General features: G+C 41.6%; 1 protein-coding gene across 1 annotated transcript in view; it reads right to left on the bottom strand.

The window, feature by feature from the left end:
- Positions 1-23,025, bottom strand: part of PCSK5 (proprotein convertase subtilisin/kexin type 5) — a 320,193-nt gene that overhangs the window by 256,448 nt on the left and 40,720 nt on the right. The window contains exon 2 of the mRNA XM_055119708.1: positions 11,260-11,364. Coding sequence (XP_054975683.1) covers positions 11,260-11,364 — 105 coding nt within the window. The remainder of the gene's footprint in view (positions 1-11,259; positions 11,365-23,025) is intronic.

Consider the following 23,025-nt stretch of genomic DNA (forward strand, 5'->3'; position numbering starts at 1 on the left):
CCACTCAGGACGACAGAAGGAAGGCAGTGGGTGACAGACGCCTCTCCATGGGTGGAATCCTAGACGAATCATGCAGAGTTATGACATCCAGAGTCAAAGGCCACAGACCACTGTCTCCTATTCCTGTGACATTTTAGAAAATACAAAGCAACAAGGTACCTGTGGCGTGTTTGAGATGCCAAAAACGTAACAAGTCTCACAGTAGAGACGTTACTGGTGCCCGCTCGAGCAAATCAATGAGCAACAGGATGACAGTGATACAGCAACAAGGAGAGAAAACAAATCAGTGGTGACCAGAGACTGTGATAAAATGTAGGGAAGGAGTTGAGTGGAAGCCAGAAGAATTTCCGGGGATGACTGAACTGTTCCATATCTGAATTGCAGTGACGGTTATGACACAATGGTCAAAACTATGAGAACAGTTCAATACAAAGGTCAACTTTTATTATACATGTATTAAACATTGATTTTTTTATCAGTGATTTAAAACTTAAGGTAGAAAAAAATCAAAATAGTGATTGTTGGGTGGGTGGAAATAATGTCTAAAAAAAGACTTAAAAAATTTATGTAGGCTAAGCAGAAAATGTTAAATCTTGATATGGGTCCAGGGTATGTACACATGTGTATGTGTTAAAACCCAGATTATACGCCAAATCTTTGTGAATTCCATTTTACATAAATTTTGCACCAAAAGATAAAATTGAAAAAACATATTAATTAAGGACATGCATACTAAAATATAAGTAAGTGGCTGGAGAGACTGGAATAATACCTGTGATTTCTTTGAAAAGCAACAAGAATTGGATGGATTTGGATCAGAGAAACAGTACAGGGGTAATGTTCTTGCCTTGCACATAGCCAACAGGTTTAATTCTTAATTCTGTATATGATCACCTGAATACCGCCAGAATGATCTCTGATCTGTGAGCACAAAGCCAGGAGCAATCCCTGAGTACTACCAAGTACAGTCCCCAAATGAAACACACATAAAAATTAAACAGATTCAATAAAAAAATTAAAATGTGTGAATGGAAGAATGAAAAATTATGCTAGACTATAGGTGGAAAGTGTCGTAAGTATAGTGGCATTCAGTTTGTTTTCTAATGTCTAAAATTTTTTAATTAAACATAAAACAATCTCTCCCATCTCTGCATATTTGAAAATTTTTGTAATAAAATGGGAAAACTCAATTATACAGTATTAAAGTATAGCCTTAACACAATAAGGCTTTTAAGGGGATTCGTTTTTTAAAATACCATTAACTTAAAAAAAGGTGAGGTGTCACTTTTCCTATAATGACCTTTTTTCTGGTGTAAGTATATTATTTGTTCCAAAGCTTGTAAATTATGCCATAAATGCAGAGCTATGCCTGTCAGTTCCCCATATTTGCTCAACTACAAATCTGAATTAGATACACAAGGCTGAACTTATCCACTGATTATAGAATCTCTTCATAATTTTCTGTTAATTTTCTGCATTAACTTATAATGCCGGGACTAGAATTGGTACAGTGAAAAAAACTTGTCTGGAAATGCTTTTTTTTTTTTTTGCTTCTTGTGTGATCCCAACCTTTCCTGTGACTGGGTTGTAGACTCAGAAGACTTGAAAAGGCCAGGGCTGGAGCCATAGTATAGCAGATATGGTTCTTGCCTTGCACATGGCCAATCCAGGTTTGATCCCCGGCATCCCCTATGTTCCCCTAAGCCTGCCAGCAGTGAACCCTGAGAAGAGAGCCAAGAGTAACCTAACCCTTGAGATAAATGTGGCCCAAAGATTAAAAAAAAAAGTGATTGGAAGAGGCCAACTTCTATACTGGTGATTCATGCTATTATCTACCTTCAGTTGCACACAGGTGCCTTTGCCCTCTCAGCCCACAATCTCAGCCATGGTGCCAGGCTGAACTTCCTGCTTCCTGCTGTTACTGCCAAGACTGGTTACAGCAGCGACTGGTTACAGCAGCGCAGAGGGCCAGCACTTCCTGCTGTTCCAATTCTACAAAGCTTCAAGCTGTGCTAGTTTGCCTAGAACCACAGAACACTGACGATGGGTATGGAAACAAACACAAAACCGAGATTTCGTGTATTCTGACTCCATGCTGCTTTTGGTTTTGACCTGATGGTAAAACCAAAACTCCAGAAAGGCAAGGTCTGGTTTGGCCATTTCTCTCTGTTAATAGCCACGTGCTATTAATTACCACGTGCTCTGAAAATTATTGAGGAGAAAGCAAATGAATGGATGCTTGGTTGGACTCCATGTGTCTCTCTTTTGCTGTGTCACTCATGGGAAAATTCCATTTTCACTGAGCTGAGAAACCACCCCAGGCCAGGAAAATAGCTTAAGAGCTAAATACTTACTTTGCACCTTGGAGTTGTGTCGGATGCCAGGCATAACATGGATCCCTGAGCAAGTCTGGGAGTGACCACAAGCCCTACAGGAAATCCATCCTGAGTACTACACAGTATGATCCCAAACAAACAAACAAACAAACAAACAAAATGGAAACACTCCATCCCCACACCCACACCCCCAGTCTTCAGAAAGCTTTCATTTCATTCTCTCCTGTCTGTGCAGATTATTTGGAAAAGGGTGTTCTGCTGGCTCAAGTAGCAAATCCAAAACCATTTTCACATCTTAAGGGACATTACTGGAATATTTCACTTAAAGCAAAAATTAAGCAGGGCAGGGGGTCTAAAAACACCATCCTGTTAGTCATCTGCTCACTCTAAATGTCTTTTACTTTTATTTTTGGAATGGCAACCTATGCTAGACAACTCATATACAAAAATGTTTAAATCTGCTGGTGATTAAAAAAAATCGACATGTGCACTAATAATTTTCATGTCCATCCTTTGATTTGATTTCATTTTCTTTTTCTTTTTAATTTTGGACCATACTTGGTGGAGCTCAAGGCTCTCTCCTCGCTCTGTGCTCAGGGATCACTCCTGGCATGGCTGGGGGAACATGTGGTGCAGGGCCAGAACAGGTGAGCCTTATGCACCACAAGTAGGCTAGCCTTGGGCTGTCACTCCACCCTGATTCAATTTTTGGTCACTTCTATTTCCCACCTATTATTTCTTCCTCTACCACCCTCCTCATATATTTCTGATTTTTAATTCCCATTAAAATTCTGAAGTTTTTCTATTTTGTCATTTTATACAAGGTACCCTATTTCTCCAAAGCCACATAAAGTGCTCAAATCCTTACAAGAACATCTTTAAGTTCTTAAGTACAACACTTTGCAGGCTGGAACTGCCTCTTTCTGGAACCTCTTGACACGAGTAATAATAATTATTGTTCTCATTATCACACTCCTGTTATCACTGAGTAATATACCATGAAATCTTTTATCAAGACTAACCAGGTTAATGTCAATTGCAGCTGCAAAATAATCAGTGCCTAGGGGTCAAGATCAGAATACTAAGAAACCTAAGTAGTCGGAAGAAAGACACAAGGAAGAAGTTTGGAAAGACACTAACCATTCGAGGGGAGTTTGGAAAGACAGCAACTATGAAACAGGAAGATTTCCTGGGCAGTGGGGAAAAATCACAAGTGACACTGACTTAAGATGGTGATTAATGGACTGGAATGAACATTTAAAAATAACTCATCTGCTTCATGATTTTACAAGTGAAGTAAGCCGCATGAGGAGGACATGCTAATAGAAACTCAGAAACAGTAGCAAAGCTAAGATTAGAATCCAAATAACTCCAGTCTACTCAATGTCTCTCTAGTTTTCTCTCTCCAACTGGCTGCTCCACGACAACCTTAAAATCACAGTACTGTGTACATCACCACAAAGTGATTTAAATTCTAGGAAAATTATGAGAAAACTACCACTGCTAGTTTTAGCATTGTCTCTAAAGTTTATTTTCCTATAAAAGCTCATTTTAAAGTATTGCTCATTATTCTCCTGGCAATACCACATTTCATAAGAAACAAGGTGACCCTACACTGAGCTTATATACTGGAAGGGAAAAAGTAAATAACAATCCAATAGACAATATGGTTTAAAATTCAAATGGACAAGAAAGAAACTGACATATTAAAGTTGGTCAGAGGCTGGGTGGATGGGAATAAGGATCTATTTTAAGCAAGGGAGACTGTTGAGATGACATCCACTCTGGCATGAGAAGTACCAGAAGATATTCATATTCAAAGACCAAAACAAGAATATCCCAAGCAAAGAAAACTAGGGGAAGTTTAGAGGCTGCTTGAAGAAACAGAGACATCAATAGAAGAAACTGAGATAAATACAAAGGTGGAGCCGAGACGCCCTCAGGGAGACAGAAAGAAGGCAGATCCTGATGGTCTTTGAAGATAATTAAATCAAAAAGTAAATTTTATCCAAGGTTAAAGGAAATTCCATTGATCTTAAGCTTCCTCTCAGTGGAGAACTACCACAGAAGAGCAACTGTGGGCCTGGACAAATGCCATGATTGGGTGAAAGGTGAGGATGAGCCTTTGACTTAACCCATTCTCTTCAGCCTTCCTTTGTCAAGAAGACAGTTTTGCTCAGGACCACACTTGTCAGTGGGAAGTAGACGCAGCACAAGAAAAACTCAAAGGAACCCTCCACCACATTTTCTGCAGCAACAGCCTTTTCAGAATCAGAATCACCAGGATCCGTTGTTTATGTCCAACAACATAAAGGAGTACATATTTGAAGGGGAGACTATAGAAGAAAAGCAAACTGGAGACACCAGGAAGGCTTCCAGGTTAGAAAAAAAACAAGTAAAGCCCATGAACATGCTAAAATCCATCTTTTTCTGCCTCCCTCCCGCCATCCCTCAAGATATCGCCAACTAGGATGCTTTTCAAATATATTTTATCTGCCCCATCTGAGTAACTTTGAGCAGTGCAATTATTAGTCAGAACTGAAACTCAGGAAATGTTCTATAAAACTCTCGGCTTATAGACTCTTTAAAATTTGACAACAGAGAATCAACCTGCCAAGGTGACAGTTGGTCACTCATGGCCCGAAAGGTCTCCACCTCTGCAGAAGGCCGTTCCCAAGACCTGACACTTGGCTGTGCTTGTCACCTGCACCCCCACTACAGGCAACAGAGTCCATCACCTTTTAAAATGAAGTACTGCCAAGTGCTCGCTAATAAGTATTTGGCAACTTTTCCAGACTGGTCAACTCTGGACTTGGCTGTTGACTTGAATTCACTCTTTCTGTAAAGATTTCGGATCACAACCCTAACTTTCCCATTCACTATCTTAGCAATAGCACAGAGGTTGGGCGTTCGCCTTTCACGCGGTCGACCCAAGTTCAATTCCTCCGCCCCTCTCAGAGAGCCCAGCAAGCTACCAAGAGTATCGAGCCTGCGAGCAGAGCCTGGCAAGCTACCTGTGCGTATTGGATATGTCAAAAACAGTAACAATAAGTCTCTCAATGAGAGACGTTACTGGTGCCCGCTGGAACAAACTGATGAGCAACGGGATGACAGTGATCTTAGCAATGTACACTCTTAATTCTCTGACTTCTGGCCACCCAGCAATGAGGTATCTGGAAGCATCTGGAAACAAGAAGGAAGGATCTGGTAGATGCAATGCCCACCTTCCTCCTCTCACTTCTCTCCTGAACTCTCAGCCACCTCACCATGACAAATATATCTAAGGTGGTAAAGGTAAATACTTTTGAGGGGAGTCTACACACTTTTCTGGGGTTTTCAAAGATACAGGAACACCATCAAAAGCCAAAGACACAAATGTGCTATGATAGTTGTTATTTCGTGCCTTATGGAATGGTAGCACAAAAAGAACCAAGAACACAGAAGTCCCCAAAAAGCCTCCTGACCACCATACAGCACGATTCATCAGCAGGTATAAGGCCATACTGCTTCCAGCTTTTCTAAGATATTTGGAAATGACTTTAGTTCACCAGTGGGATGCTCAGGGACAAAGGCTCACCACCCACAACTATGAAACATGTACACAACAAACAGCACAAAGCCCGGGATGGCCACTGGGAATGGCTGCTCTTCAGCTCACCAAGGTCCTCCACGTGGCAGATGGGCATAGGCTCCAGAAGATGAGATCATAAAATGCTCTCACTGAAGAGAAGTCAGACCATAATACTATGATTCCATCTGAAGCCAAAGAGCATTAAACTAACTGCCAAAGGAAACAGCCACCGGAGCATCAGCTGGGGAAAGGAGGGGCAGGGTGTGAGGGAATGGAGGAAGCAGTCTGGACATGCAGCGCTTGAACTTGGGGTAAAATGATTTGGGGGCTGCACTATGCCAGACGAATCCTATTAGCATCGAGGCATGGCCATGTTTCATGCATGGGAGCCAGAGAACACTGAGCATCCAGACTTCAGAGCATCTACTGCTAAGCGGGGGTTCTTTACCTGCACAGGTAAGAATCCTTGTAATCAGATGAATGTAAATAACTTATGAAAGGTTTCAAATTTAAAAATAGATAACAAAAGGGCAGGGTGTCTCCATGGATCAATTACACATCCAGCCATGAAAGTGAATCCATAGGGAATTGAGATTTTACTGATAAGAAGTGGACTTGTACAACTTTTCAAGAAAAAGCAGTCATTCTGCAGAGTGAGGTAACCCTGAACTCCTCCTCGGTCTACTGGGTATTCTTTTCTCAACGTAGAAGATGAATCTCCCTCCACTGAAAATCAAGTGCTGGACCTAAGAGTTCCCACTCTGGGGGCTGGAGTGATAGCACAGCAGGTAGGGAGTTTGCCTTGCACGTGGCCGACCCGGGTTCCAGTCCCAGCATCCCATATGGTCCCCCAAGCACCACCAGGAGTCATTTCTGAGAGCAGAGCCAGGAGTAACCCCTGTGTATAGCTGGGTGTGACTCAAAAAGCAAAAAAAAAAAAAAAAAAAAAAAAGTTCCCACCCTGGATTATTCTGCAAAGAACTTGAATCCACATTTCTTCTTTCCCAGACCTGACTTCATTTGACTTGCTAATACTTCCAACTATCATTCCTCTCTTCCTGCCCTTTTTCTATCCCCCTTTACTTGTTGATGTATGAAGCTTGAATGCTTTGCATTAAAATTTCTTCAGAGGAAATGGTTTGTGTATAAATGCACCAAATGGGCAATATCTCTGTGAGTTAATGCCTTGAACTTAATTCTGGGCATTGCTGATGGAGTGACAGAATAAGCAACAGAATAAGCACAGGCTTCAAATACTTAAAGGCTCTTATGTGTAGGTCCAGAAGACAAAGTTGATTCAATAGGAAGAAGTTCAGTCAGACATATTATACATAACAATAACAAAATTGCTTGCCTTGGATCAGACAGAAGTCAGTCACCAGGTGACTATGTTTAACAGATCTTAAACATACCTCTTCGAACTAACGGACAGAATACCAGCATTAGAGAGAAAGAAGACAACTAATTCTAAGATGCCTCTGATCAGTCATAAATAACGCTATTTAAGTAGTTTTTTCCATAACTAAGACATACAGAGCAATAAGCCATATGAATGGAGAAAAACTTTAGGAAAACATGTAACAGGAGAGATCAAGAACCCATCCCCACACCCCTGGCAAGGGATGGAACTAGGCCAAATTGCAGATGTCTCTGGAGGCAGAAAAAGGATTGGAAGAGACATGAAGTTAAAAGAACCTTTAAGACAGCAATCTAATAAGTAAAAGAGAAAGCTGAACATAAGTAATTAACTACATATGAACAGGACATGGTGCCTAATCTAATAACAGCCTTTTTGGTTTTTTTCAGAATAACCTAATAGGAAGTTCTGGAAGTTTGCTTTTCTGTTCTGGAGAAGAACGAAAGGGTATTATTGCTCTGCCATCACTGTAAATGTCTGAGCAGTCAGCTCCAGAGCTATAAGGAACTTCCATTCCAGATGGTCCTACGGACGCCAGTCTTCCTGACCAAGTGCCACAGGGCTGGCAAAGACTTCTAATCAGATTAAGTTCCAGCTTCTGAGGACATTCACTCAAGACCAGTGTTTCTGAAGCTGAGCTTGGGACTCTTGGAGAAAAAGTGGTGAACCAAAACAGACAGATGGGGAAAGAGAGAGGGAGAGAGATAGGGGGCAAAATCATGGTAAGACCTGCTGGTCCTACTGATGCTACCTTAGGAGCAGGCATAGCACTGCCCCTTAAAAATCTAATCCGCACACAATGTTACCATGAGGAAAGCCACATTCCTCTCCAGCTGTGTGTTCCACTGACCACGGATCTTCTTAGCACCAAGTGAGGTGTTGTTACAATGCTGTTATTCTTACACTGTCTCTCCTTCTCCTTTTTAAAAAATGTTGGGCCACACCCTGCAGTGAGCAGGGCTTACTCCTGGCTCTATAGCCAGGGATAACTCCAGGCTGGGCTTGTGGAACAAAATGAGGTGCACAGAACACACTCAGGTTGGCCACGTGCAAAACAAGCACCCAACTGACTGCACTATTTCTCCAGCCCCACAGCAACCTTCTAAAGAAGAACCCCCCAAGAAAAAGAGACAACTAAGAGCCACACAACCGCCTACAGCAAAGAAGAGCGGAAGGAAACTGTGTGGCTCCACTTTGGGATGATTTTTGCATTTATGGACACAGAGAGAGAAAACTTATGCCCAGGTCTGACCTGAAATGATTTGGCGCCTCTGTCCTAGGTAAGAAAGAATGTGTAAACTCCAGCTATGTCCCAAATCCAAGGTCCCTGACAGATCCTACTAAACTACCTGCTGCACCAAGAAAAATCAGACCAAAATTTGCCAAATTTTGGAACATGGAAGACTGAATAGCCCTGCACTGTAGCACTGTCGTCCCGCTGCCCATCGATTTGCTCGAGCGGGCACCAGTAACGTCTCCATTGTAAGACCTGTTGTTACTGTTTTTGGCATATCAATTACACCACGGGTAGCTTGCCAGGCTCTGCTATGCAGGTGGAATACTCTTGGTAGCTTGCCAGGCTCTCTGAGAGGGGCGGAGGATTCGAACCCGGGTCGGCCTGTGCAAGGCAAACACCTTATCCGCTCCAGTCCAAAGAATAACCCTATATCAAAGTATATTTTTCAGCATGAAAACAATGAATAAATCTTCACATTTTGCTCTTTCCTCCAATCAGATTTTCGCAAAGTTAGAAATACCACACTCCCACCCTCTGGTGTCCGTGTGGGGCTAGAACAATGCAAGACGATGACAGTAACCTCAAGTGTCATCTGAGGGCCACTTCTGTTTGTCTGCTTAAAAACTGGTAGATTTCCACAGACCATAAAGATAGTACAAAGGGTAAGGCGTAAGGCCTTGCATACAGCTGAGCCCGGTTTGCTCCCTGGTGCCACAGATGATGTGCCGGTCAGAAGTGATCAGGATCAAGAGTGATCTCAGAGGGTCTGGAGAGAAGTACAGCCATGCACACTGCAATCCCTGGCACCCCATAAGCCCCCCAGGCACAGCCAGGGGTAATTCCTGAGTGCAGAGCCAGGAGTAACCCCTAAGAATCACAAAGTGTGTCGTTTCCCCCCCCAAAAAAAAAATTTTAAAGGGTGATCCCTAAGCACAGAGCCAGGAGTAAGCCCTGAGCACAGCTGGATGTGGGACCAAAGGAAAAAAATAAAATAAAACATGAGAGAGGGTAGATTTCCAGGGAGGTGCTTAAGTTTTTTTTTTTTTTTTTTTTTTTTTTGTGTGTGTGTGTGTGTGTGTGTGTGTTTTCTAAAAACAGGCCAGATGAGTTTGGAAACCTGTGTTCCAAACCAACTAATACCTGATTTTTCTAAATGACATTGTCTACAAGAGATCTGAAGTTGGAATTATTCTAATTACCGCCACAAAAAAATGCTTTAAAAAGACTGTTTAAAAGTTGAAAAACATGACGTTGCTTTGCAAACTTAGCTCATTTAACAATATCCCAACTGACTACTTTTCCAGGATCTTTCAATTCTAAATAAAGTTGAAGGAGGAAAAAAATGCAATTCGTGGGCTACTAGGATATGTATATTAAAGGATACTAGGGTCTACAAGAAATGTGTTTTCTAGTCAACAAGAGGCAAATTCATAATTATTAACATTGTACAATATTACAGGAAAAAATAACAAAGGAGAAGAACCCTGGCAGAAAGCACAGGGCATCCTCCAAACAGAAAACCTAATTTACATATTAATTTAAATAGGGACTTTTTGCTTTAGCAAGGAAAAACAATATTTGAGAAATCTTTGGGTAAGGCTCTTTAGCTCACCGGCAGGGATTTGTTGGTCAATTTATTTGAAAATGAGTTCATATGACAAACCTAAATCATAATGGGAAAAACTCCTTCCTTATCAATAAATAATAACCAGTGGCTGGCCCACACAGAGCTGGGGCAGGTTGGTCCAGCTGTTCTCTTGCTGCTTTGGGTAGACGAAGTCATTCCCTATCAAAAGTCAGGTCTGTCTGCTAACTGAACTATTACAAACAAACACTTAACTCACCCTTTTGTTTAGTTGCCAGCTTTAGTTGATCCTAACTCCCTTCAGTTTCCCAACTCCCATGTCCTAAAAGGAAACCAGGACACAGTCTCCCTCCCTCTGGACTCTCCCAGGAGTGCTCACACACCCAAAGAACTGGAATAAAGACAACGTGTGTGAGAGGGTCCCACACAGAAACAGAAGCCATCCTCTGTTCCCACTTGCGCCAGGCCCTCCAGTCCAAACACTCTAGTCCCAGGCCCTGGGGCTGCCTGGCACTACCCACCAGCTAAACTTCCCAGGATGCACAGTAATCTGAGGCCTGACCTTAGGGTCTGGAAGAGGGCCCCTTCTCCTGGGGCTCAGAGAGAATCTCAGAACTGGATACAGACGGGCAGATAGTAGAGTCATGTAACACTTAAACACTTTGTTGTTGCTTATTTGTTTCTGTTTGGGGGCCACACCCAGCAACCCTCAGGGGTTACTCCTGGTGGTGTTCAAGGGACCATTCGGGATTCCAAGGATCGAACCCAGGTCGGCCTTGTGCAAGGCAAGATAGTACCTGCTATACTATCACCCTGGCCCCAACACTTCAATACTTCTTGAATCTACCTCGCTCCCATCCCCCTCCCCAAGAGCCCCTACCTATGAACCTCTCGGACTATCTGCAACTGGGTAGATGACGCAGGCACTCTGGCCAGAAGAGAGCCACCTCCTGGTTTTTCTCCAGAGGAAGGAAAGACACTAGACCAAAGATCTCATGACAACTCTTGAAACTAGAATCTTCCTGCTGCTCTTCAGCTGCAAGTGTGATTTTGTTACCAATGAAAAATGCAGAAGCTTTGCCTTTTGGGCCCCACCCAACTGGTTCTTCTTACCTTTGGTTCCATTGAAATGAAACTGTGGGTTCCTCTGCTCGAGAGAACTGACCTTTTAATCGTCCTGCTATGGTAGAAGTGGTAATAGTCCTTCAGAGCCCCGATCTGCAAAGGCAGGAGGGAAGAGAGACAGGAGGAATTGTTAATGTACATAAACAGTCTCCGATTTGTCATTAAAACAAGCACACAAGACAAAAAAAGATGCTTAAATTATGCAGTTGTCTGTTAAGCTTAAATGTTACTTGAACCCGGGTGATCAGTTTTCAAAAGACGGACATGTGATACGAAATGAGTGTCCTTGAGGCAGTGAGCAGAAGGAAAGATTATAATGGGCCAGCTTAGCCTCTCCCTAGCTTCCTTTTAATGTTTAATTTATATGCAGCATTTGAAGTAATTTTATACAATCTATATCCAAATGTGGGATAGAGAAAAAAAATCAAATCGCTGTCTGGATTTAAAAACACATTGCACTCTGTTTGCTTCAAGAAATGTACAATGAAGGACCTTGTTAGATTATTTATATCATTAATTTGCAACAAGTCCTCGGCAGTTGATCATTCACAAAGGAAACACTACTCAGTTTGTTTCCTGACTTCAGTAGACAGCATAAATATACAGCAGTTATTCATTTATTGCAAAACTGAAAAGTGGAATGGCAATTTCTAAAACAAAATAAAGATCCCATACTCTACCTATCAGCCTACTTCTGTAAAAAGCAGTTCAATCCACTTTATCCTAATTGTTTACTTAAACGTGGTAGGGGTTTTTTTTGGCAGGACAAGGGGGGTGTCCCTTCTTTAGTGACAAACATGTTTATTTGGGATAACTTTGAAAACAGGCCCTTGTTCAATTTAGGAAACAAAGTAACAAAGTCCCAAACAATATAGTCCTTCAGCAAATTATAAAATGTGGGTCACATATGGAAACTTCACCCTCTTCACTGTTTCTGACACTCAGCAGAAGTATCTTTTCCTTTCTAGAGAGTTGGGTGTTGGGAGGCTGGAGAGATGACACAGTGGGTAAGAAGCTTCCTTTGCTTGGAGCCAATCTGGACTCAATCTCCAGCACCACACACAACTTTCTGAGCACTGCCAGAAGAGATCCCTGAGCACAGAATCAGGAATGAGCCCCAAGCACAGCCAGATATGCTCAAAAAGCCAAAGAGAAGTGAAAATTGGATGTCAGCATAATTAATTTTTTAAGATTATTGCAGTTTTAAGATTTCATTCCAAAAGACTAGGTAGGGGTGTGGAGAAACAGAAACCCTCATTCATTGTTGGTGGGAATATACACCCGTCCATGAAAAACTCTCAGAGTACGAAGAAATGTAACATCATACTACGCAGCAATTCTGCCCCTCAGCTGTTATTCAAAGAACACAGTAAGAGGACTTCAAAAAGATATGTGGACACCTACTGTCAATACACTGCTATTCAGAAGAGTCAAGATCTAGAAATAAACAAGGTGTCCAATGCAAAGGAACTGTGGTATATCTATTCAATGAAATACTACTTTAAGCATAAACATAAAAATAAAATCTAGCCTTTTGCAACATGGATGGTATGGGGGCGGTCATGTTGGGAAACAGTCTCCTATATTTCATTAAAACAAGCACATAAGACAAAAAAGATGCATAAATTATGCAGTCTGTTACACTTAAATGTTCCTTGAAATGTTAAGTCAAAAGGAGAATAACACTCAGTGAACTCACCCTCACTCATCTGTGGGCTGCAGAGAAACAAACGAGTAAGAAGGAAAAACCAACAGAAATATAGCAGGAACTCAGGACTGCAGAACTGAGGTTACCAAAAGGGTTGGAGGACAGGGAACAGAGAGAGGTACAGCAACGGAGCGAGGTACAGCAAACTTTCAGAGTGTATTCACCACTAGCAGTCTCACCAATGCTTACAACACCCCCAACCTGCCCCAGGCTGAGGACTCCGGGCCTCTGGTCTGCAAGTGGTGGAAACATACTGGTACTCTGGTGGAAACTGTACTATGGAATGATAGACTTTTAAATTGTGCCCCAGCAATTTCATAAACTAATACTATCTCCATTAAAAGAAGTTTGAAAAAAATTAACAATAGCAGTTAATAGTATTTAACAACAGGTTTTTAAAACTAAATCAGAAGAATCATATCCACATCTATACTGTGCCAAGTGAGCTCTCCACATGCTCTACCTACCCCCTGGCTGGACACTACTGATCGACAGGGCCAGCCACCATCTTTTTTTCAATAGAAACCACATCCAGTGTCACGGTTTGAGAGCAAGGAAGGGCCACTACCCAGTGCTTGGCCACTGTGGTAAGAAGGAATAGCCAGGGCCCTACCAGTAATGACCGCCAGTCTCTATCTCACCTTTGCTCACTTCTCTTAAGCTTAGCCACACTGGCCTTCCTGCAGTGCTCTGACTAAGTCAGCACAGCATCCTTCATACCTGCAACACTCCTTACTTCACCCTCTTCACTGTGCTTGCTCCTGGAAAGCCATCACAACTCCCCAAACTTCATCAGCTTCCCTTGTTACAGCATCTCAGAGAATCCTAAGCCTGCTGATGAGTACCATGACTGATTTAACATCTATGTTCTCCCAAACTGTATGTTTTAATATTCCCGCAGGACAGGTTCACAGCTTATTTTGCTCACAGTTTTCTCCCTAGTTCCAAGTTTATGGTTCAATACATAACATGTTCTCAGAAAAAAAAAAACTGCAGAAGGAATAATAGGAAAATCAGAATCCCTGAATTATTAAAATTGTATACACACTGGAGTTATATGTGATTATCATCAAACTATAAAATTTAGGCTAATTTGAGCCTAAATGGTTTCATTTTGCCTTAACTGAAATAACAACTCTATCATGGTTGTACTTCTGAAGACTCAAGGCTGAGACATCTCTTTACTCTTTTCTTTTTCTTTTTGGCAAGACTACAGTTAAGGAGGGGTGTTCATTCCACCACATCCAAACAAAATAATCTGTCACATCGCAGAATATTATGTATTTTTTAGCACATGTTTATGTCTCATCTATTAATATGCATGTCCCTTATTGGCAAGAATTATGTCTTTTATATTCTTTCAAAAGCACTGAGCATGCTGAGGGCCTTTAATAAACATTAAGAAGAAAAATGTAATAACATATTGGGAGTTATTCAAAAGAAAGACAGTGTATGAAAACAGAGCAGTGACATTATCTATAAGCAGGCGTTCCATCTAGCTCTTCTGGGATAATGTAAAACAAAAGATGATGTTGTTTATCTGTTATGCACTAGGCTGAAACAAAAAACAATATATAACTAATGTGGGGATCTCTTAAAAAATAAATCAGGAACCAAATGAGGACATAAAATATAAAATCAGTAACAGACAGATCAAAGCTCAGCCTTCTTAATGTCGAATAAAGGGAGACAAATAATTCCTTCTCACTTAGCCCTCTTCTGTAGTCACAAACACCCTTCCCTGGCTAGCAATACAACTCTATATGTAAACTAATCCAATAAATTTCATCTTTAAATCTTAGCTCTATCACCCAGCAATACCACTGCTGGGAATATATCCCAGAGAGGCAAAAAAGTACAATCGAAACAACATCTGCACATGTATGTTCATCGCAGCACTGTTTACAATAGCCAGAATCTGGAAAAAACCCGAATGCCCCAGAACGGATGACTGGTTGAGGAAACTTTGGTACATCTATACAATGGAATACTATGCAGCTGTTAGAAAAAAGGAGGTCAAGAATTTTGTAGTCAAGTGGATGGGCATGAAAAGTTTCATGCTGAGTGAAATGAGTCAGAAAGAGAGAGACAGACATAGAAAGATTGCACTCATCTATGGTATATAGAATAACAGAGTGGGAGACTAACACCCAAGAACTGTAGAAATAAGTACCAGGAGGTTGACTCCATGGCTTCGAGGCTGGCCTCACGTTCCGGGGAAAGGTCAACTCAGAGAAGCGATCACCAACTACATTGTAGTCGAAGGCCATGTGGGGGAAGGGAGTTGCGGGCTGAATGAGGGCTAGAGACTGAGCATAGCGGCCACTCAACACCTTTATTGCAAACCACAACAGCTAATTAGAGAGAGAGAACAGAAGGGAATGCCCTGCCACAGTGGCAGGGTGGGGTGGGAGGGAGATGGGATTGGGGAGGGTGGGAGGGACGCTGGGTTTACGGGTGGTGGAGAATGGGCACTGGTGAAGGGATGGGTTCCAAACTTTGTATGAGGGAAGTATAAGCACAAAAGTGTATAAATCTGTAACTGTACCCTCACGGTGATTCTCTAATTAAAAATAAATAAATTTAAAAATAAATCTTAGCTCTATCAGATTTTTGTGCATTCTTTCCTTACTGGCAGCAACTCACAGAACTTCACTGCTCTACCTTTTCTCAACCAAATCATATTCTTAGGAGTAAGATTGATTTATAAACTATTTTATGCTAAAATGTAAATGATTGGTAAGATGGAGTTATCTTTGTTTTCCCAAGGACCACTGTATTTGATAAGAAAATTAAAACTTAAGCAAAACTGAGTCCATAGTACTTAAAATTCAGGAAAAAAAGTTCATGGTCAAAACGAAAAACTCAATCCTTGGAAGCTTTTCTTTACCTTCTTTTCCTTTTCTGGGAGCAGGAGAAAATATTCTGAGAGTTAGGAAACACTTATGGCCCAAGCAAGGTGCTGAACCCTGAGCAGTGAGTTGGGAGAGAAAATTCTTATTTCCCATTCACTTTGCCCTGGTAAGAAGCTGTGTGGCCTTTCAGAGTTTATTCACCATGAACAATCTCACCGATGCTTACAACACCCCCCAGCCTGCCCCGGACTGAGGACTCCGGACCTCTAGGCTGCAAATCCTCAGAGGCAACCTACCAGCTGGGCTGATCTTCCCCAGACTGCTGTCTCCAGGGACAAAACAATTCTGAGCATAATCTACAAGGTGGTTTCAGACAAACTGCAGAGTCGATCCCAATTATGAAGTCCCAAGGTCAAGGACAGGTGTCTTGTCTTCTTTGTTCTACCTCCTGCGTTTTTAAATCTTAGACTTCACTAAATCGTTTTTGAGGGAGAGGGTGCTGGGGTCATACTTGATGGCGCTCAAGGGCGATACCCAGCTTGGTACACAGGGGTGCTCAAGGAATGATGAAACCACATGGCATCAAGGATCAGAGCTGGGTCTTTCACACGCAAACATGTATTAAGCCCTTGGAGCAATCTCTCCAACCCTGTTTGGATACTATACACCTCCATTCAACAATGTTATGTTTGGTTTGTTTGCCAAAAGAGGCAAAAATCTGAACATTTCATAGATGTACAAATGTCCAACAAACACATACAAAGATAGTAGAATACAAATTAAAATTCAAATAGTTCTACCCATATACCAGAATAGTCATTACTTAAAACAAGAGTAATTTGTGGTTCTAATGGGATCGTGGAACATCTGAGTTCTCATGTTGGTAGGATAAGCCAGAAAGCTGCTACAAACAGCTATGCATTTTTGCTTGGGACCAGTGTTTATTTCTTTTAGGTAAATACCTAGAAATAAAGTGTCCGGGACATGAGGACATGAGAGCTACAAATGGAAGCACCACAAATGTCCATCAATATGAATGGATAAATTGTGATATATCCATGAAATGGGAGGCATCCTGGTAATCAAAAGGAATAAACCACTGATAAATGCAAAAGCACAGATAAATTTCAACACATCGTTTTGCTGACATAAATGAGTACATGCTGCATGATTTCACTGATTCTAGGGTAGTCCATCTACAAATTTCTAGGGTTGTTCGGGTACAATATTCTAGGGTACAAAATTCTAGGGTAGTTCATCTCCAGTGACAGAAAGTCTGTCTGCTGACAAACAGGGTGTGACTTGGAAATGGGCTGGGAAAAGACAAGAGCAACCTGCAGTGCTATTGATGCTCTGAGCAGGACTGTGGCGATAATTACATCAGTACTAAGAACGTAAACTTGTGGGATCCCTTGGTTGTAGACTTGCAAAAGTCAAATGCATTGCCCACACAGTACTTTTCCCTCAGAGGCCAACACATCCATGACTTGAAACCAACAGTGATAGCACTTACAGCAGGAAAAAACAAAGACTTTCTTTTTCCCTCAAGGTCAGTGTTTACTATTTATTAGCATGCGATGGGATAAATTACATTTGTCATACAAAAAAATGGCCGCACTTGAGATTATGAAAAGTATGTCTGAGAGATAATCATTTCAAAAGCTTGACACTCCTCCTTTTGGACTTCTGGTTCTTTTCCCTCCCTGCTGCAGAATGACTTGGGGATGAGAAGATAATAGAATTCAATTAAGTATGGGCTTCCTCTGAACCTACAGATCTGACCTCAGGCCCACTTTCCCAGGTGAGATAGTAAGAACCAAGTGACCAAGACCACATTTCTTACTGATTAAACAAACCTCTTTGACAACTCCCAAAGAAATTCGAAACTTCTAACTGGTTAAATTTATTCAGACATATTTTTATAGAGGTAGTAACTGGACATTCTATTTCCCTTCATTAAAATGTGGATCACAATGGCCCCTTCAGGCTTCCCTGAGAATATGGAAATAAATTCCCTTCTTTACCTTCTGTATTCCAGAGAGTAGTCTCCAAAGGATAATCAGACAGAGTACTAAGGGGGGTATGGTGCCACCAGCAGGTCAAGCTGTACTGGCGGGGCGAGTGCATCAGCAGCCTGATGGTGCCTTCCAGCTTCCTGATACCCCAAAATTGCACCTGTGCCTTTGGCCAGACCCCAACAACTTGGGACCAAGTTTACCAAGAAATTAAATGGCCAAAAGTTAGCTATGTGGGAGACACACCCACAAACCACTTCTTGCTCAGCTATAGAAGCTCATTTATTGGCGGTATTTCAAAGACTGATAGATAAATCTCAAGAGACTTCAAAAGCTGCAGTTAGGTTACTGGCACGCTCTCCACCCAGATGAGATCCGGAGCAGCTGCGCACGAAAACGGCCCCTCTGCTCCTTAAAGGCTATGATCTGGGAGGTCTACTAACCCATTTTGGCACCCAGCGGCTTCTTATAGAAATGCATCTAGACTGTGAACTGAGCTAAGATATCAGAAATCCAAAACCACACGGCTGCTGTTGTGGCCACGCAAGCTCATATAATCTTTATTCTCAGCAATGGAAAACAAATTACCAAATGATGCTTTTTCAGCAGGTTTGATTGTTGGGGGGAAATTCCAAATAATAATAATGAGTTCTCTGTTGAAATATTGAAAGTATTCAAAGTATAGAGAGAATAAAGTGAAGATCATTAGCCACTCTGGTGGGGGATGGGTGTGGCAGGGGGGTATATTGGGGTTCTTGGTGGTGGAACATGTGCACTGGTGAAGGGATGAGGGGTTGATCATTATATGACTGAGACTTAAACCTGAAAGCTTTGTAACTTTTTTCACGGTGATTCAATAAAATAATTTTTTTAAAAAAAAAAAAGCTGCAGTTAATCTCTGACCCCGTGCATGAATAAACAGACTGAGGTAAATCAGAGGGGTCGGGTTGGCCTGGGGCCCGCCCAAGCAGAGAACCTGGCAGCCACTTGCTTTCACAATCCAAAATCGCCGCCATACCCTTGGCCTGACTCCACTGTCTCAAGACAAACCTCACCAAGCTATAATTTGCTGAAAATTTGTATATGTGGGTTCTGCGACTGAAATCTGCAGTCTTTCTCGGAGTTGGGGTGTGCTACCTCTCCCTCATTCCCGATACTTATGGAAGCACTGGCAGTCACCCCCATGAACCAATTCCAGCTCCACCCTGTAAGCTCTATTATTGGCCCTGCTTCAGAGACCCATAAATAAATCTCGAAAGAGATCAAAAGCTGCAGTTAGTTTTATACAGGTAGGTCTCTATTTCATTTGTTAATGGGTTGCTCTAATTAACAATGACAGGAATACCCCAAAAATGTCCTGAATGATACATGAATAAATGACTCTTGTCACTCAAGAGCTCAACACACCAGTGAACATGTCTCTCACTTCAGAGAAGGCCTCGAGTTCGTGTCTTTGTAACTCTTTCTGTGATAGAGTATATTTTCATGTAACATGCTCTTTCTTTTTGATGCTTTTTAAAGAATAAATAAATTTATCACATGTCAAAAGATGTCAAAAACATGTCAAAAATTAATAACCACACAATCACTTAAGCTGCTTTTATGCACAGAGGGTTTGGAGCTTTTATGCACAGCGGGTAGGGCATTTGTCTTGCATGCAACCAACCCGGGTTCAATTCCTCCATCCCTCTCGGAGAGCCTGGCAATCTACCAAGAGTATCCCACCCGCACGGCAGAGCCTGTCAAGCTACCTCTAGCGTATTTGATATGTGAAAAACAGTAACAAGTCTCACAATGGAGATGTTACTGGTGCCCAACCAAACAAATCGATGAACAACGGGACTACGACAACAGTACTCTTTTACTTTATTGTGTGTGTGTGTGTGTGTGTGTGTGTGTGTGTGTGTGTGTGTGTGTGTGTGTGTAGCCAGGGATTGAACCCAGGGCAAGGCACTCATGCAAGGCAACTGCTTCTTAGCTACATCCCAGACTCCTGCCTGCCTTTATATTTCTTAGCACTTCTGTCCTGGTCCTATCATAGTTAATGGCCTTAAGAATGAAAAAACAGAAGTTACACTTGTAACTTATAAAAATTTCAATAAAGTAACATTATGGGAGATTAACACCCAGGGATAGTAGAGATAAGGGCCAGGAAGATTGCTCCATGGCTTGGAAGCCTGCCTCACATGCTGGGGAAAAAGGCAGATCAGATAGAGAAGGGAACACCAAGTAAAGGGTGCTTGGAGGGCTCTCTCAGGATTGGAGATGCATCCTAAAAGTAGACTATGGACCAAACATGATGGCCACTTAGTACCTGTATTGCAAACCATAATGCCCAAGAGCAGAAAGAGAGTAAGAGGAAATGTGCCTGCCCCAGAGCAAGGGCGAGGGGGGATGGGAGGGAGAGTGGAGGGCCGGGGGAGGATGAGTTGGGGGTGGAGGGAGGGATCCCAGGAACATTGGTGGTGGAGAATGGACACTGGTGGAAAGATGGCTATTCAATCATTGTATGACTGAAATGTAATCACGAAGGTTTGCAAATCTGTAAAAAGAAATTTAAATTCAAAAATTATTTTTAAATTCAAGACTGCTGAATTTAATGAATACCTAACCAGGTGCAAGGAAACATAGAAATTTTATTAACTTCTAATATTTATGGGACATAAACCTAAAGAGCATGCCCACAAAAAAATTTTGAAGTAGGTATTATAATTTCCATTTTCTGTGCAGAAAACAATGCCTGAGAGCTTGCCTAGGGCCAAACAGCTAGTAAAAGGGTGACACTCAAGTTGACTGCCATGGTGTAACTCCAGAGCACACATCTTAACTGTTCTACAAGATACGCAAGATATAAGGTCTCTAAGGACAGACTCAAAGGACTGCTGCGCAAACTCTGATTATGCAGAACACAGTGCTCCTGAGAGTGAACAAAGGAGATATGTTCAAGGGAGATTTATATCTGCTTTGTGTCCATGCAAAAATAAGTGTTGACAAGTCCCTGGAAGAGTTAGAAAAAACTTATTCCTGACCTCGTATGGGAATAAGAAACCTAGTTATCTTTTCTGGCTCCACCACTGACTTCAGGGAACTTCAATTAGTTTCTCCATGTTGGTGAGAAATTATCTTTAAGGCATATCTTCACCATGAGGCATTCAAAGTTAAGTAAGTGCAATAACTGGCACTAAACATCCCAAGTGCTATTTATTGCAGAGTCCTGATATGCCACAAAATGACTTGAAAAATATCTTCCTAAATTGAAGTTTGAAGAATTTCTTGTAGCCCTCTGTCCTTTGTTCTTTCATAGAAAGAAAGGACTCTGGGCTTGATCAATGGGGGTCTTGTGATGACATTCAAAGACGGTTTCCAGATAGCACTGTGGTCAGTCTACCTAGAACATACAGATTACATTTCTAGAGATAAAGTGTCTTGGTTTTGAATGGATATTCATATAGACCTTTGACTTTATGGTTGAGGGCCTCAGCTATACCCAGCAGTGCTCAGGGTTTACTCCTGGCTCTGTGTCTAGAGATCATTCCTTGTAGTGCTCATGGGACCAAAAGTACTGGGGATGCAACAGTGGCCAGCTATATGCAAGGCAAATGCCTTCATCCCTATTTATCTCTCCAGCCCCCATATGGACTTTTTAAAGGGAGAATGACATAGCAAACCCTTATATGTAAGGTTTAAATTTATATTCTTTCTTCTCTTACACAAAACTTCCTCTGCTTTCATTGTTGTTGTTTGAGTTGGAAAGCTGAATGTTTTCTCATGTTTGTTTCAGCAACTTTTGGCCAAATTAGAAGTTCTGAACTCTTGGGAGAGGAATCTTCCTTAGATTTTAGTATCAAGGCAATATTTCAAAACTACTTTTATTCCTTCCTGAATTCTTTTAATTTTAGGCTCATCATTTGAGATCTTCAGAGAATTTCAGTACCTGAATGTATAGCAAAAGCACAACCATATTTCTAAATTAGCACACCGAAGAACATTATCACCAGAAGTATATAACATTATCTCTATGATGCCAGAAGTAACTTTGTAAAATATGCAGGTATGCCACAGGTTGAATAATGTCCTTCCAGAATAATGTTCACACACTATAAAAATGTTTTAAGTCACTAAATTATGCTTACTTTTAATAGCAGCAGTAAGAAAGTACTAGGTATCTATGAGACTCAAATGGAAAAAATGAAACCAGAACCTTTTTATTCATTTTCATTTTCAGGCATGAAAATGATGGGTCCATTCCTCTGACCCTGAAAGAGCCTCCAATGTAGCACCATTGGGAAGGACGAGTAAAGAGAGGCTGCTAAAATCTCAGGGCTAGGATGAATGGAGATGTTACTGAGACCACTCGAGAAAATCGACGAGCAATGGGATGATGATGATGAATTTTCAGGGCTCTAAGTATTAAATATTGTCTACCCATAGTTCTACTAGTACAGCGTTTAAAATTGCTCTCACACTGTATTAAGCACTTTGTTGGTATCAAACTGTTTAGTCCTGAAAATAAGTTCAAGATCTAGCCATTTGCCCAGCAAAACAACATCTACTCATAGCCACTGCACAGGGCCAGAGCAACAGCACAGTGGGCAGGGCATCTGCCTTGCACAAGACTGACCAGGTTGAATCCCCGGCATTCCATATGGTCCCCCAAGCCCAGCGGGAGCTATTCCTAAGCACAGAGCCAGGTGTCAGCCCTAAGCACCATTGGGTGTGGCCAAAAGTAAAAACCAAATTCACTGTGTAAGTAGGACTAACAAAGCTACCACATATTGGTGCTTTCTTATATCTAATCACCCCTCCCCCCAAAAAATCAATAATGCTGTAACAAACGCAGAATAAATCTGATTTTACAAACAAGGAAACCAAATCCAAAACCAGGAGACATCAATTAATATTTCCAAGTGAGAAAGCATCCAAGTAAGGACATCAGATTCCAAAAATCAAAATCTACTGTAGTCAGAGCACTTTCATTTTTATTTTAAATTAATCCAGTATGATTCAACAGGCACAATCGAGCATCGCCCCTGACGCTGCTGCCCTCACTGCTCTGACCTCACCAGTATGAAGGCCTCTCCTTCCTGTTCCACAGCTCTGCAGCAGCATGTAGGAGAATCCCTGTACCTAGAGTTAATTTTAAAAGCGGGTAGTCAAAAACATCTTGGCTGCAAAT

Source organism: Sorex araneus, chromosome 1 (genome assembly GCF_027595985.1).
Source record: "Sorex araneus isolate mSorAra2 chromosome 1, mSorAra2.pri, whole genome shotgun sequence".
In the NCBI taxonomy this organism is placed as follows: Eukaryota; Metazoa; Chordata; class Mammalia; order Eulipotyphla; family Soricidae; genus Sorex; species Sorex araneus.